Source organism: Mustela putorius, unplaced genomic scaffold, assembly GCF_011764305.1.
Source record: "Mustela putorius furo isolate JIRA1106 unplaced genomic scaffold, ASM1176430v1.1 tig00003909_pilon_pilon_pilon, whole genome shotgun sequence".
NCBI lineage: Eukaryota > Metazoa > Chordata > Mammalia > Carnivora > Mustelidae > Mustela > Mustela putorius.
In genome coordinates, this window is record NW_025422057.1 from 33,773,744 (window position 1) to 33,788,281 (window position 14,538).

At 38.8% G+C, this 14,538-nt stretch overlaps 1 protein-coding gene across 4 annotated transcripts in view; it reads right to left on the reverse strand.

Annotated features, from left to right (window-relative positions):
- The window catches only part of EXOC6 (exocyst complex component 6), a 252,592-nt gene that overhangs the window by 3,144 nt on the left and 234,910 nt on the right, over positions 1-14,538 (reverse strand). Inside the window, exon 21 of one of the 4 annotated variants that reach the window (XM_045069028.1) lies at positions 9,972-10,055. The exons of the other annotated variants lie outside the window; for them this stretch is intronic. Within the exon in view, the coding sequence (XP_044924963.1) occupies positions 9,972-10,055 (84 nt within the window). The remainder of the gene's footprint in view (positions 1-9,971; positions 10,056-14,538) is intronic. 4 annotated transcript variants of the gene reach the window in all.

Genomic DNA, 14,538 nt, shown 5'->3' on the forward strand with positions numbered 1-14,538 from the left:
TTTATATTATTCTTTCTTTTTTTTTCCTTTTCTTTTCTTTCTTCTTGTTTTAATTCACATTATAAGTAAGGGGTGTACTGGTTTTGCTTTCAACTGAAGGAAGCATTTGTATTTACTCCTAGGATATGTGAGCCAACCCAGGGACTCTGGGAGGGATAAAACTTCTGGGGGTAATTAAAACCTAAAAAGAGGTTACAAAAAACTACTTCTTTAGGAAGGTAATGGACTTGTCTGACTCTTTTCCCTTCCAATATACAACTTAGTAGAGATGTTCCCATCAAAGGGTGAAAATTCCATAATGAAAAGAGTAACTACTAATATTAAAAGCCACTCTATTTTCTTTTGGACAATATTCTAGGCTGTATCAAAAGTTAAGATATTGGTACAGAAGCTAAACTGAAACAAAGCTAAAAGAATATACTGCCTGAAAAAGAAAGGTTAAAGTTTAAATTTATTTATTTAAACTTCTGTGTAATTCTTGACTGTTACTTAGCAACAAGCAACTTTCACACACACTGACCGTGAAAATGAATTTTGGCATAATATCTCCAGAATGTGATTTTATAATACATGTTTAAGAACCCTATAAAACAGCCATTCCCTTTGACTCAGTAATCCTAGTTCTAGGACTCAAACCTCAGGAAACAATAATAAAGGTAGAGAATAATGATCTTAACCTCAAAAATGCTGTGTTATCAAAAAACGATTAGTTTGAGGGGGAAAATAAAACCTGAAAGCAGCCCAAATCTCAGTACTGAGAGAATGGTTAAGTGGTGAGGTATATCTATCTGTAAGATGAATATTATGTAGTTATTAGAATCGATATTTACACAAAATTTTAAGTATCTTGGTAAGATGCTTGTGATAAACGTCCCTACTAAAATTACATAAACACCCATCAAAAAAGAATGGAAAAAAATTTTCGAGAATGTTAAGAATGTAACATTGTTATTTGTGTGGTGGGGTTATGGGTAACTGTTACTGAATTCTTCATTTACCTAATATTCCACAATGGCCAAGTATTAACTCTAGAGATAAAGATAAGGTTTATATATTTATATATTAAAATAAATTTCAATAATAAATGCTCCTCACACAGTTGTTAACAAAAGCCTCATTTTGAAGGATTCTTCTTTTAGGTGTAAGTGTGTGTTTGCACAAGTATGCATGGGCATGCGCACAGTCAGCAGAAAGTAACCACTTAATACGCTGGCTGTAATCTCCCTTTCTTTCTAAAAGGCATTAGCAACATGACCTTTGGGATTTGGAAGAGGAAGAGGCCTTAAAATAAGTCTCTTTTTCCTCTTGGGCTGATCTACCCTCAGGTGGGAAAGGAGGAGTCCATTTAATGAATTTAAAACCTACACCAACTCCAACAGTGAATACAGAACTGGTTCCTCTGCCAAACAGCACAAAACAGACGCCTAGATAAAGAAATATTATGCTTATAATTTTCACATGTGGTCAGATACTCATATGCAAATCTCTTATCACTAGAAATTACAGGAACCATAAAATTTAACCTACCTGCCTACATGCAGACAAGTCTAATCTACATGCTTTTAAATTTACACTAATATTTTATAGAAATATACATTGTGCATTATTAACTTGTAGATATCTAGGGCTGCACATTCATGGTTAAGGAACTCATTGCCAATGTAGAAAAAAAGCCAACAATCTAGGTAAGATTCATTTATTCCTTCAACAAACTTTGCCCACCTATAGCGTGCTGGCTACTGTGCCAGGCCAGAGATATAGTACTGAATGAGACAATAATCCTATGCTTCAAGAATTTACATTTTAGGGGCGCCCGGGTGGCTCAGTTGGTTGGATGACTGCCTTCAGCTCAGGTCATGATCCTGGAGTCCCGGGATCGAGTCCCACATCGGGCTCCCAGCTCCATGGGGAGTCTGCTTCTCCCTCTGACCTTCTCCTCGCTCATGTTCTCTCTCTCAAATAAATAAATAAAATATTAAAAAAAAAAAAAGAATTTACATTTTAAGCGGGGAAAGTGGGGAAGCGACAGTTAACATGGAAACAAGTAATGTTTTGATGTTGACCTGAAGAAAGTATAAAGGAAAAAAAAACTATTCACACAACCCTAGAACTCTAAACTACAGTAATACATGAGGATGCTACGATAAATTTGTTTTTTAAATTCAAGTTTTTTTCAGATTCAAGTTTTAATTTAAGTTCCAGTTAGTTAACATACAGGGAAGATAACAATCAATTTATTTTATTTATTTTTAAAGATTTTATTTATTTATTTGAGAGAGAGAGACCACAAGCAGGAAGGAGGAGCAGAGGGAAAGACAAGCAAGCTCCCTGCTGAGCAGGGAGCCTGATGGGGCTCAATCCCAGGACCCTGAGATCATGACCTGAGTGGAAGGCAGACACTTAACTGACTGAGCCACCCAGGCATCCTGCTACAATCAATTTAATATTAAGACAGAAGCTACGGGCGCTCGGTGGCTCAGTGGGCTAAAGCCTCTGCCTTCGGTTCAGGTCATGATCCCAGCGTCCTGGGATGGAGCCCTGCATCGGGCTCTCTGCTCAGCAGGGAGCCTGCTTCCTGCTCTCTCCCTGCCTACTTGTGATCTCTGTCTGTCAAATAAATAAATAAAATCTTAAAAAAAAAAAAAGACAGAAGTTGCTGATTTCTATAGGAGCCACTGACTGCTTGCCCATTATTCTCAGCCCACGAACTCAGTGGCTGTAAACGTGAAAACCATTTCTGTTGTCTGTGCCCCAAAGGATGCATGGATACAGGTGCGGAGGAAATAATGGTCCAGGAAGCATACTGCTCTCCTATTCTGATTTCTCATTTCCATGTGTGTACAATTTTTCAAACGCATAATACTGCATTTGGTAAGTAAATAGAAACAAACTTCATAAAGCTAGGCAGGTAAACGCATAAAGTGTGTCCAACAGAGTGTAATCACTCAGTAGACATTCAAGAAATAACTTACTGATTGATGAAAACCATCCCAAGTTTACCAGGGGCTTTTCCCTAGGCTCTTCAGAGTATTAAAAAATGAGCACTCGGGGCGCCTGGGTGGCTCAGGCCTCAAGCCTCTGCCTTCCGCTCAGGTCATGATCCCAGGGTCCTAGGATCGAACCCCACATTGGGCTCTTTGCTCAGCAGGAAGCCTGCTTCCCCCTCTCTCTCAGCCTGCCTCTCTGCCTACTTGTGATCTCTGTCAAATAAATAAATAAAATCTCAAAAAAAAAAAAAAAAAAGAAAAAGATAAAAGAAAAAGAGCACCCTACAGACTTCTTTTGGCTTGAGCTCACAGCTCTCTGAAAAAGGCCAATGTGGCCTGTGGGCAAACTAGGGAAAGTGAATGCAGTCAACTGACTTCTTCTCAGGCTCCTTCTCTGGGGCACTGATAAAGAAAATAGATTCCATCATGATAAAGATTTGCATCTAATGTTAGTAAGAATTAAATGATCTTTAACATTTCTGAATGGTCTATCAGTGTCCCTCATCCGTAATTATTATAAGGTCCTATTCCACTTTTTAATTTTTATTTATTTTTAAAATTTTATTTATTTATTTGAGAGAGAGACAGTTGAGAGAGTGCATGAGCCCGGAGGTGGTCAGAGGGAGAAGCAAATTCCCCGTGGAGCTGGGAGCCCAATGTGGGACTTGATTCCAGGACTCTGGGATCATGACCTGAGCCGAAGGCAGTCCTCCAACCAACTGAGCCACCCAGGTGCCCCTTTGTTCCACTTTTTTATTTTTATTTTTATTTTTTTATTTTTAAAAGATTTTATTTATTTATTTTACAGGCAGAGATCACAAGTAGGCAGAGAGGCAGGCAGAGAGAGAGAGAGAGGAGGAAGCAGGCTCCCTGCTGAGCAGAGAGCCCGATGTGGGACTCCATCCCAGGACCCTGGGATCATGACCTGAGCCCAAGGCAGAGGCTTTAACCCACTGAGCCACCCAGGCGCCCCTCGTTCCACTTTTTTAAATTAAAGTATTATCGCCATACAATATCCTATGGGTTTTCTTTTTTAAGATTTTATTTATTTATTTGACAGAAATCACAAGTAGATGGAGAGGAAGGCAGAGAGAGAGAGAGGGAGGCAGGCTCCCTGCTGAGCAGAGAGCCCAATGCGGGGCTCGATCCCAGGACCCCGAGACCACGACCCGAGCCAAAGGCAGCGGCTTAACCCACTGAGCAACCCAGGTGCCCCCCCCCCTTTTTAAAAAAGATTTTATTTATTTATTTGACAGAGACAGTGAGAGAGGGAACATAAGCAGGGGGAGCCAGAGAGGGAGAAGCAGGCTTCCTGCCTAGCAGAAAGCCTGATGTGGAGCTTGATCCCAGGGCCCTGGGATCATGACCTGAGCTGAATGCAGACTGAGCCACCCAGGCACCCCTCAAACTGAAAAGCTTTTGCAAAGCAAAGGACACCATCAACAAAACAAAAAGGCAACCTACCTAATGGGTGAAGATACTTGCAAATCATAGATTTGATAAAGGATTAATATCCAGAATATATGAAAAACTTACACAATTGAATATCAGACACCCCCTAAACAATCTAGTTAAAAAATGGGCAAAAGACTTGAATAGACATTCTTCCAAAGAAGATACATAGGCAGCCAACAGGCACATGAAAAAATGCTAAACTTCACTAATTGTCAGGAAAACGCAAATCAGAATTACAATAAGATATCACCTCACACCTATGAGAATGGCTGTTCTCAAAAAGACAAAGAAATAAAAAGTCTTGGCAAGGATGTGGAGAAAAGGAAACCTTGTGCGCTGCTTGTAGGAATGTAAATTGGTACAGCCACCATGGACAGCAGTGTGGAGGTTCCTCAAAAAATTCAAAAGCTTTCCTCAAAAAAAAAAAGCTTTTCAGTTTGATGTAATCCCATTTTTTCACATTTTAAACTACAGTTCTTTTGCGGTAGGGGGGATTATCAACAGAAGCTTTATTTCTTATTGCTTGAAGGATAACTGAAGGGTAGATGGAGCGAGGGAGTGAAGGATGGAGGGACGGCGGGAGAAGGAATCCTGCGAGGAGAAGGGGCTGCACTGGAGAAGATGAGAAGCGCTTATGGGGTAAAGGGGCAACTGGAAGATAGGAGATGCTGAATGGAGGAGTAAGGAAACTGACAGGGGGCATAAAATTCAGAAACAGCCACGGGCGCAGAGTGGTGGTAGTGAGTTAAAGTACAGTTCTACTGAAGTAAAAGATGTAACGCAAAACTAGGACATTATTCTTGGGTCCTACATAACCTTATGCCAGGCCACAGTGATGCAATGAGCCCATTATATAGGCTGCTACCCATGCCTGCTTTGACCAAAAAGCATGATTCCTGATCTTTGGAATAGCTGAAAAAGAACATGCCTATTCTGGAGCCAGAGTGTGATAGAAAGGGAGGAGGAAACTGGAGTAGTGCCAGAAAAAAACTCACCTTCACTTGCACACAGTTATAGCCTTGGGGTCTATCTCTCACATTTAGTCAGGTTTCACAGGATGCACTATATCTTTACCATTAAAACCCAAGTTATGGAAAACCTCACTTCTCTTCCTTGAGCTTTGCTCCCTTTCAGATGGCAGTACACAAATAATACATTTGCTATTAATTACACAAAATCTCTCTCAGTCTTGTAAATAAATAGTAAGACACAGTCTCAACAGGTGAACTTATTAACATATATACCTGATATTCAAAGATGTAGATCTCAAACAAGAACAAAAAAAAAAAAGTTCCCTAGATTATTCAAAAGCAATTTTACAATTACTTATTAAAGGATAAAGTCAGGCATATTATAATGAAAATTGGTATTAAGGTCTATAAAAGAGTTTGTTCCAATAGTCAAGTAAAATAATTCTACCTTAAATCCTTTTGGGAAGTAAGCAAAGTATGGATCATACAAAAATGAAGAGCAAAATAAGAAGCCTCAGTTCTATCTCATCACGATTTATAAGATTATCTAAAATTAGTATCTTAACTTCTTTTTTCACCAAGGGTTCAAAAATACCTTTTATAATTAATCTGATAACATAAAGTAGACTTATGCCAATATCTGTGAGTTGTAAGTTTCACTTCCTCAGCATTCCGTGTGTGTGTGTGTGTGTGTGTGTGTGTGTCCAGCAAACAAAAAGATTTAGCTTAAGGAAAGATATGGTTGCATGGGTGGTCCCATTTATATGCTCAAAATAGTTGAATCGCTTCAGAATCACTGAAGAATTCGTTTGTGTCTACGCATCTGGCTTGCTGACAGTTTCTCATCCTAAGTCTCACTCCTAGTCTCCACCCAAGAAACTTTGGGGTCTCGGACCTGTTGAGATCACTTTGTGCAATTGACACAATGAATCTAGGCTGACTTAAAACCATTCTATGGAACTCTTGAAGTGACTTTTTGCCTTTGTAAAAGTGAACCCAGAGTGCCAGGTCATTTTTTCCTTGAATCTGGTTTAGCTTTCTTTGTTTTGAGTCTTTTGGGTTTTGCTTTTGAAGCACCTCAGGGGCAGTGACCCAAGATAGAAGATAAATAAAGCTAAGCCAACCTCAAGAGAAAAGCAACTGGGGATACCAGGTTTGCTTTTGTAAATGTGAACAGTGACCTGGGGGCTCAGGGTCAACCTTAGTCCCCCAAATTCCCTTTTCCAAACACCAAATCCACCTGGGACTTCAGAGTTCCTTTGCAGATTCCAAAAGTAAAGCAGATCATTTTTCCTCTCCCTCCAAAACACAAAGCCTATGAAAGGGTTCCTAGAGGGCATCAGAGATTTAAACAGCAACAAAAATCCTAAACCATAATACAGTTTTAACGAAGAAATATGAGCAATTAGGCACTAGAGATTCAAGAAAAATGGGTCTTACTAAATTAGTCCGAATGGGAGAAAATACAAGTCCTTTTCCTAGTAGATGTTGAAATCAAATGACGAGCTCGGTATGATTTTTAAAGCTCTTGGCTTTACTACCTTTCCAACTATCTCAAAACACCACATATGAAAAACTCCACATGAAGCACAGAAGAGAAGTTTAAGTAGCAGCCAGAAAGGGCCTAGCCAAAAACTGTAAAGAAACAGTACTGTGCCTCCACTCACCTCACTTTTTGCCCTCAGGTGTTAATTGCCCTCGAGCTGCCTCAAGCTCTCTGATACAACTGACCCCTAACCCACGCCTACCCTCTTCAAATGTCCCATTTGCCACACCTGTTTTCAGCCAGCCTTTCCACTCCCACCTACGCAGAACCAGGAGCAAACTCTGGGTAGAGCACTCTCTAGAGACTGTTTAAAGGCATCGATCTCTTTAGGTCACTTCACTAGGGTGAACTGCACACAGCAGAAGTAGAATGTTCTCAAGGTATTTTTGATGGTAAGCTATATAGTACTTCTAGATTAGATAAGTTCGGAATTTGGAAAAAGAGGCAAAAATTGGAATTTACAGGGGGCGCCTGTTTGGCTCAGTGGGTTGAAGCCTCTGCCTTCAGCTCAGGTCATGATCCCAGGGTCCTGGGATCCAGCCCCGCATCAGGCTCTCTGCTCAGCAGAGAGCCTGCTTCCCCCCTCTCTCTGCCTGCCTCTGTGCCTACTTGTGATCTCTGTCTGTCAAATAAATAAATAAAATATTTTTTAAAAATGGAATTTACATAATCAGATTTAAACACACTCACATTTGCTTTATCTTTAATTTTTGGTCACTATTGTGGCTAAAATGGCATACAAATACATACATACATATGATTTATGGGGTTAATTTCTTTATTAAAATTAATTTTACCAAGTAATACATGGTTAACAATCATATAGAGCCTATCATAAAAACCAACAGTCCCCTGCCCCACCCTTCCCATTCTTTGAAGCAATCACATTAACTCCTTCTGTTTAGTTCAGTGTCTCTAAATACACTTACTTTTCTAATTTTTGATTTATCAGCTTACAGCTATCACATATGACAGTTTACCTTACTTATACAGCCTTCCTATTTTTGAAAGCTATTACAACTGTTCTCTATTTTTGCTTTTATAACTTTAATATAATTAAACTGCTATTTCTTGTTCTGTTAGTTTTATAAAAATTTTTAGGACAGGTTTTGAGATGCATTTCACATACTATTCATCCATTTCAAGTATACAAATCAATGGTTTTGAGTATATTCACGGTGTTATGCAACCATCTTAAACAACTTTAGAACATTTTTATCACCCCATACCACTAGCAGTCACTCTACCAACAGGAATCATATAACCTGTGGTCTTTTATAACAAGTTTCTGTCAATTAGCATGATGTTTTCAAGGGTCGTCCATGTTGTAGCATGCGTCAGTACTTCACTCCTTTTTATGGCCAAATAATATTCTATTATATGTATATGACACATTTGTTCATCCATTCCACATTTAATGTACATTTGGATTATTTCCATTTTTCAGCTATTATGAATGACAATGCTGTGAACATTCATGTACAAGTTTTTGTGTGGATATATGTTTTTATTTTTCTTGAGTATATAGTTGGCAGTAGAATTTGTTACATAAACTTTTTTTTTTTTTGAGATTTTATTTATTTATTTATTTGAAAGACAGGGAGCCTGATGCAGGCTCAATCCCAGGACCCTGAGATCACGAACTGAGCGGAAGGCAGCAGCTTAACCCACCGAGCCACCCAGGTGTCCCACATAAACTTTTAATTAAGAGGCTCTTTCGTGGCGCATAAGTGGCTCAGTGGATTAAGCCTCTGCCTTTGGCTCAGGTCATGATCTCAGGGTTCTGGGATCAGACCCCACTTTGGGCTCCCCACACAGTGGGGAGCCTGTCCACCAGCCCCCCGCCCCGTTCTGCCACCTGCCTTTCTGTCTACTTGTGATATCTGTCAAATAAATAAAATCTTTAAAAAAAAAAAAAAGAGGCTCTTTTGACTCTCCATTTAATAATATAAGAAATTAACATTTTATATGGTTGAGTTTTAAAGTAATTCTTTGGCAATGGGGTTTTAAATTATTTATATTATATATTTAAACCCAAATAACAATAAATATTTAAGTAAAGTTTCCTAAAAGTTCTTTATAAATACTGAAAGATTTTAATGAAATTATTAACAAGAATTTTTCTAGCCTCTATTTCTGAAAAGCAAAATTTCTCTAATTACCCAAAACAGGAAAGAAAATTTCAGGTAGTTCCTCAGGTACATTTACCTCAAATAGTTGAGTATAATTTTAGTACCTTTACAAATGTACTTGGCTTGTTTTTCTTCTGTCATGAGAATACCTAATTCAGCTTCCTGATTAAAAAATGTGGCTTACATATTGAAAAACAGCATTTACCTAATTACCCAAACTAGAAATCTGCATTCAGCCTGTTTTGGTTGAGATTGGCAGGTGCCCTGTTTGTCTGTTAGTTTTTAAGTAGGCTCCATGTCCAGTATGGAGCCCAATCTAAGGCTTGAACTGAGATCAAGACCTGAACTGAGATCAAGAGTTGCACGTTCAACAAACTGAGCCATTCAGGCAACCTATTATTCAGTCTGTTTTGACTCCTCTCTTTCACAGCTCTGGCATCTAACTTATTGCCAAATTTTGCCAATTTAACCTCCTAAATATTTCTTGAATTCACTTGCTTCATACTTTCCACCCCTACTACTACTATAATCCTAGTTCAGATATCACAACCTCTACCCTAGGGCCTTTTGTGTCACCTATCCTCCCTTGCCTCTGCCTTCTAACACCCCAGATCCATCAATCTTCACACCACTGCTAGAGAGATCCAGCTAAAATACAAATGCGATCACACCACTCACTAACTTAAAACAGTCAATGGCGTCCCAACTTCTTCAAGATAAAGATCAACTTCTTTACCACGAAATGCAAAGCAATCTTGCCCCTAATTGAGGTTGTTGGGGAGAAAGAATTTACTCTGCCCTTCAAGATTTTTCTAACTGGACTAAGAATCAAATTGCAATGAGACAGATTAAGTGAAGAAAATTAAATTTAATAGCTTACCTATGGAGAATCTACACAGACATGGGAATTCCATAGACAATGAGGCAACATGAAGCTTATATGAACTAGAGACAGCAGTAGGGTCTGAGGATACAAAGGGAAGAAGGACCATTATCAGGAAAGTACAAGGAGATGTTTGGAAAACAAAGGTTGCCCTATTATGCAGAGAAGATTCTTACGTAAAAGGGAGTCTCCATTACTAGTTCTCTTCCTGGTACAAGCAGACATTTGAGGGGGAGGTAAGGAGTGTTACCTCTATCTGCTGGGTTTTGATTGCTTTTAATAAAAAAAAAATGTTCATGCCAATGTGGTCCATCTTGGGGTGGCCAACCCTTGGCCCCAACAAGTTCATCCTTTTGGCAGCTTCTCCTGCCTTGTAATTTAAGCTCCTAAACAAGGAATTCTCTTAAAAACCACGATGATCCCCAGGAGATTGCTCATTTTCTTTTTCTCTGTGTGGAGTCCCCTTCCCCTCCTTCATCATCCATGTAACTCTTATTTATTCCATAAAATTTAAATTTCTTAAAATTTAAATCCTGCCTCTCTCAAGAAGCCCCCCAGGGCTTGGGATGGGTTTTCTATTCTTTTCATGTCCTCAGAGCACCTGCCACATCTCTATCACAGGATTTTTCACAGCATATTGATGTGTCTGTCCTCCCATTAAGGAATTACATAACAATTCCTTTTGTAGTCTGGGTGATTCATGGCTATTTCAGCCCAGTCTCTTTCCAATATCCCAACAGCTGAAGTGCCTTTACTTCCTCCTAATATACACTGTAAGTGCCTCAACACTGGGAGTTTGTGTTGCTTTCATCTGTATCCTCACATTTGGCCCAGTACCTGGTATATACTAGGCACCAAGTAAATATATGTTAAGATGAAATGTATATGTTACCTTGTGACACAGAATTTTGTAAGTCTAATCTGAACTCACATCTTATATACTAATAATTAGCTATGTTATTTACTTTAATGTGAACTATTAATAATAAAAACATCTCTGGGGGCACCTGGGTGGCTCAGTGGGTTAAGCCCCTGCCTTCAGCTCAGGTCATGATCTCAGGGTCCCGAGATCAAACCCTGCATTGGGCTCCCTGCTTAGCGGTGAGCCTGCTTCCCCTTCTCTCTCTGCCTGCCTCTCTGCTACTTGAGATCTCTGTCAAATAAATAAATAAAATCTTTAAAAGAATATCTCTGAATTTTTAGTATCACCTTATAATTATTCTGATAGCTAGTCTATTTATTGACTGATTAATCTGTGCTATAGAATACACTAAAAATATTTCACAACCACAGTTCTGCTCCTGAGATTACCTTTTGTAAACCAGTGATGCCACCATCAAACATGTTAAATAAACATTCCCATGTCATACATTCAATTTTCTGCCCAGATTCATTACATCATCTGCCACACTTATGTAACAAGTGGTTTATGTAATTACTTCACCAATAAAGCTCTTACTTCCAATACTCAGAAAATCAAACCGTGAATCTCATGATGAGAGGTGTTCACTAGACTTTTGATTCTCTCTGTAAGTCATTTTGCTTTATCAAAGCAATGGAGAAATAAGATCTGCTTGTATAAATTAACTGTGTAAGACCTAGAACAATGAAGGAAGATAATATGGATTAGCCAGGGGCACCTGGGTGGCTCAGTGGGTTAGGGCCTCTGCCTTCGGCTCAGGTCATGATCCCGGGGTCCTGGAATCGAGCCCCACATCGGGCTCTGCTCAGCGGGGAGCCTGCTTTCTCCTCTCTCTCTGCCTCTCTGCCTACTTGTGATCTCTGTCTGTCAAATAAATAAATAAAATCTTTAAAAAAAATGGATTAGCCAGCGAAGAATAATTATATGCCAATGTGTCTATACTCCTGGATATAGTAATTGCTTGAATGAAGGGAGCTAGACTAGGCTGGAGCTTCACTGTGTACTCTTTTAAATGCACTTTAATTGATAAGAAGAGAAAGAGGGAGGGAATAACCACTTTTTAAAAGTTTGTGAATCTAAGTGGATGTTTCTCTCCCCTTGTCCTCACAGCTATGATTTAAAATGAGGCAAATGAGGGGCGCCTGGGTGGCTCAGTGGGTTAAAAGCCTCTGCCTTCTGCTCAGGTTATGATCCCAGGATCCTAGGATCGAGCCCCGCATTGGGCTCTCTGCTCAGCAGGGAGCTGCTTTCCACCCCCCCTTGCTTGCCTCTCTGCCTATTTGTGATCTCTATCTGATAAATAAATAAAATCTTTAAAAAAAAATAAAATAAGGCAAATGAAAGCTTGGAGAATCTAACAGATGGATTAATTTAGTCTTCAACAAAATCAGTCACATATGCCTCATTCTAAAATTTTAGTAAGTCATGATATGTATAGAATTCATAATTTGCCATTATTTTTTTTTAAGATTTTACTTATTTGACAGAGAGAGAGACACAATTTGCCATTAGTTACAATGGCAAGTTATAATTTGTTTTGAGAAAACAAAGCTAAACTAAAATTAAAACCAGATACTTCAGTTCCTAGAGTCATCTTATCATTCTCGTCTTTAAAATGGAACTTTAACCATTTAGATAAATAAAACAAACCAAGAGCATTGAATCCCAACCACTACAGGAGGAAAAGGAGGATAGTTTCTATGGTAATACCAGACTACTGTATTTAGGAATGGAAATACAGAAAATAAGAATCTCTGCAGTCTCCAGTTAAGACAAAATATTACACTATCTCAGTGAGTATTTGTATTTAAGGAGGCTTGTATCCTCATTCATTTCTTTCTTTCAAATCTTAAAAATAAAGATTTTGTAATCTTTATTCAAACAATTTAAAAAGGTATGTATTTAGTTTACTTCTCCAGAATCTAAAGGCACTTCTTGTATGCTAGACAATTTATTAACCTTTAATTATCCAGTTACTTCCAAATCTGATTGTATATGTAATTGCCTTTTGTCAGGTATAATAATCTGCTCAGTAAACATGCCAGAACACTTGCTGCTGTGGTTCAACAAATAAATTCAGTTTTTCAACAGCCTCAAGGCATAATTAAATTTGGAAAAAAAAAAAAGACAGTTATCAAACTACACTGAAGCAGATTCACTATGGTAAGAGTATATAGCAAGTAGACATGGCTTACTTTGGGGCCTGATGCTTGCCCAATTTCTAGGACCGAGTTAACAGTGACAACACTATAGCATTCCAACTAATGCAGAAGAACTTCTGACTAATCCACGTGAACTTCAAAATGGGCAACAGACAAACTTTAAAATGAAGGTTAGTTAAAAAGCATCTATGGGTAAAGACCTATTAGGGTCATACCTATATAAAAAGAGAAACTAAATAAAAACAGCAGGGGGGAGGACTTATTTTCTTGGGAAGAAGAATGCAGCCAGTGGAATTAAACAGATTGTGATCTAAGTCTTACAATGCTTGCATGATACAAATCTGTATAATGGGAGTACAGAAAGAAATCCCTATCTGATCTCTAGATAACCTAAGCAGGAAATTAGGACATTTCTAAGCAAAATAGGTGGTGCCATCCTGTTAAAATAATTGTTTCCATTAACACTTTGCATTAACATTGTACATCAGGCCATCAGGAAAAAACTCAAGATATAGGAGTTTCTTCCTTGTAATACATAGAACAGAAACTGGCCCAGCACACTCAACACAGTTCAGGGGGTAAAGTTTATTAATAATTAGGGGGACAAAGAAGGAAGAGAGGGGTAACAAACAGATAAGAAAGTTGGAAGTATTAAGTATTTACAGATTGGCCGAGAACAAATTAATATTTTTAAAGTTTTATTAATTTAAATAATCTCTACACCCGACTTAGGGCTTAAACTCACAACCTTGAGATCAAGAACTGCATGCCATACAGACTGAGCCAGCCAGGTGCTCCATAGAAAGAATTTTATTCTTTTTTTTTTTTTTTAAAGATTTTATTTATTCACTTGACAGAAACATATCGAGAAAGGGAACACAAGCAGGGGGAGCAGAAGAGGGAGAAGCAGGCTTCCTGCTGAGCAGGGAGCCCAATGCAGGGCTTGATCCCAGGACCCTGGGATCATGACATGAGCGGAAGGCAGATGCCTAATGACCAAGCCACCCAGGCGCCTGAGAATTTCTTTTTATTTATTTTTTTCTTTTTTTTAAGATTATTTATTTATTTATTTGATAGACAGAGATCACAAGTGGGCAGAGGGGTAGTCAGAGAGAGAGGAAGGGAAGCAGGCTCCCTGCTAAGCAGGGAGCCGGATGTGGGGCTTGATCCCAGGACTCTGGGATCATGACCTGAGCCAAAGGCAGAGGCTTTAACCCACTGAGCCACCCAGGTACCCCTGAGAATTTCATTTTTAATAAGACTCTGGGGTAATAAGAGAGTATTCAATGGTTTCCTAATGAAATATTCAACAAATACTATAACTTAAAATGAGTCAGTTTTTCTTTTTTTCAGAAAAATTTTTTTTAAAGAGTTATTCATTCACTTGAGAGAGAGCACACAAGAGAGAGCAGGGGGAGGGGCTAGGGGAGAGGGAGACAGAGTCTCAGGCAGTCTCCACACTGAGCACAGAGCCTGACAC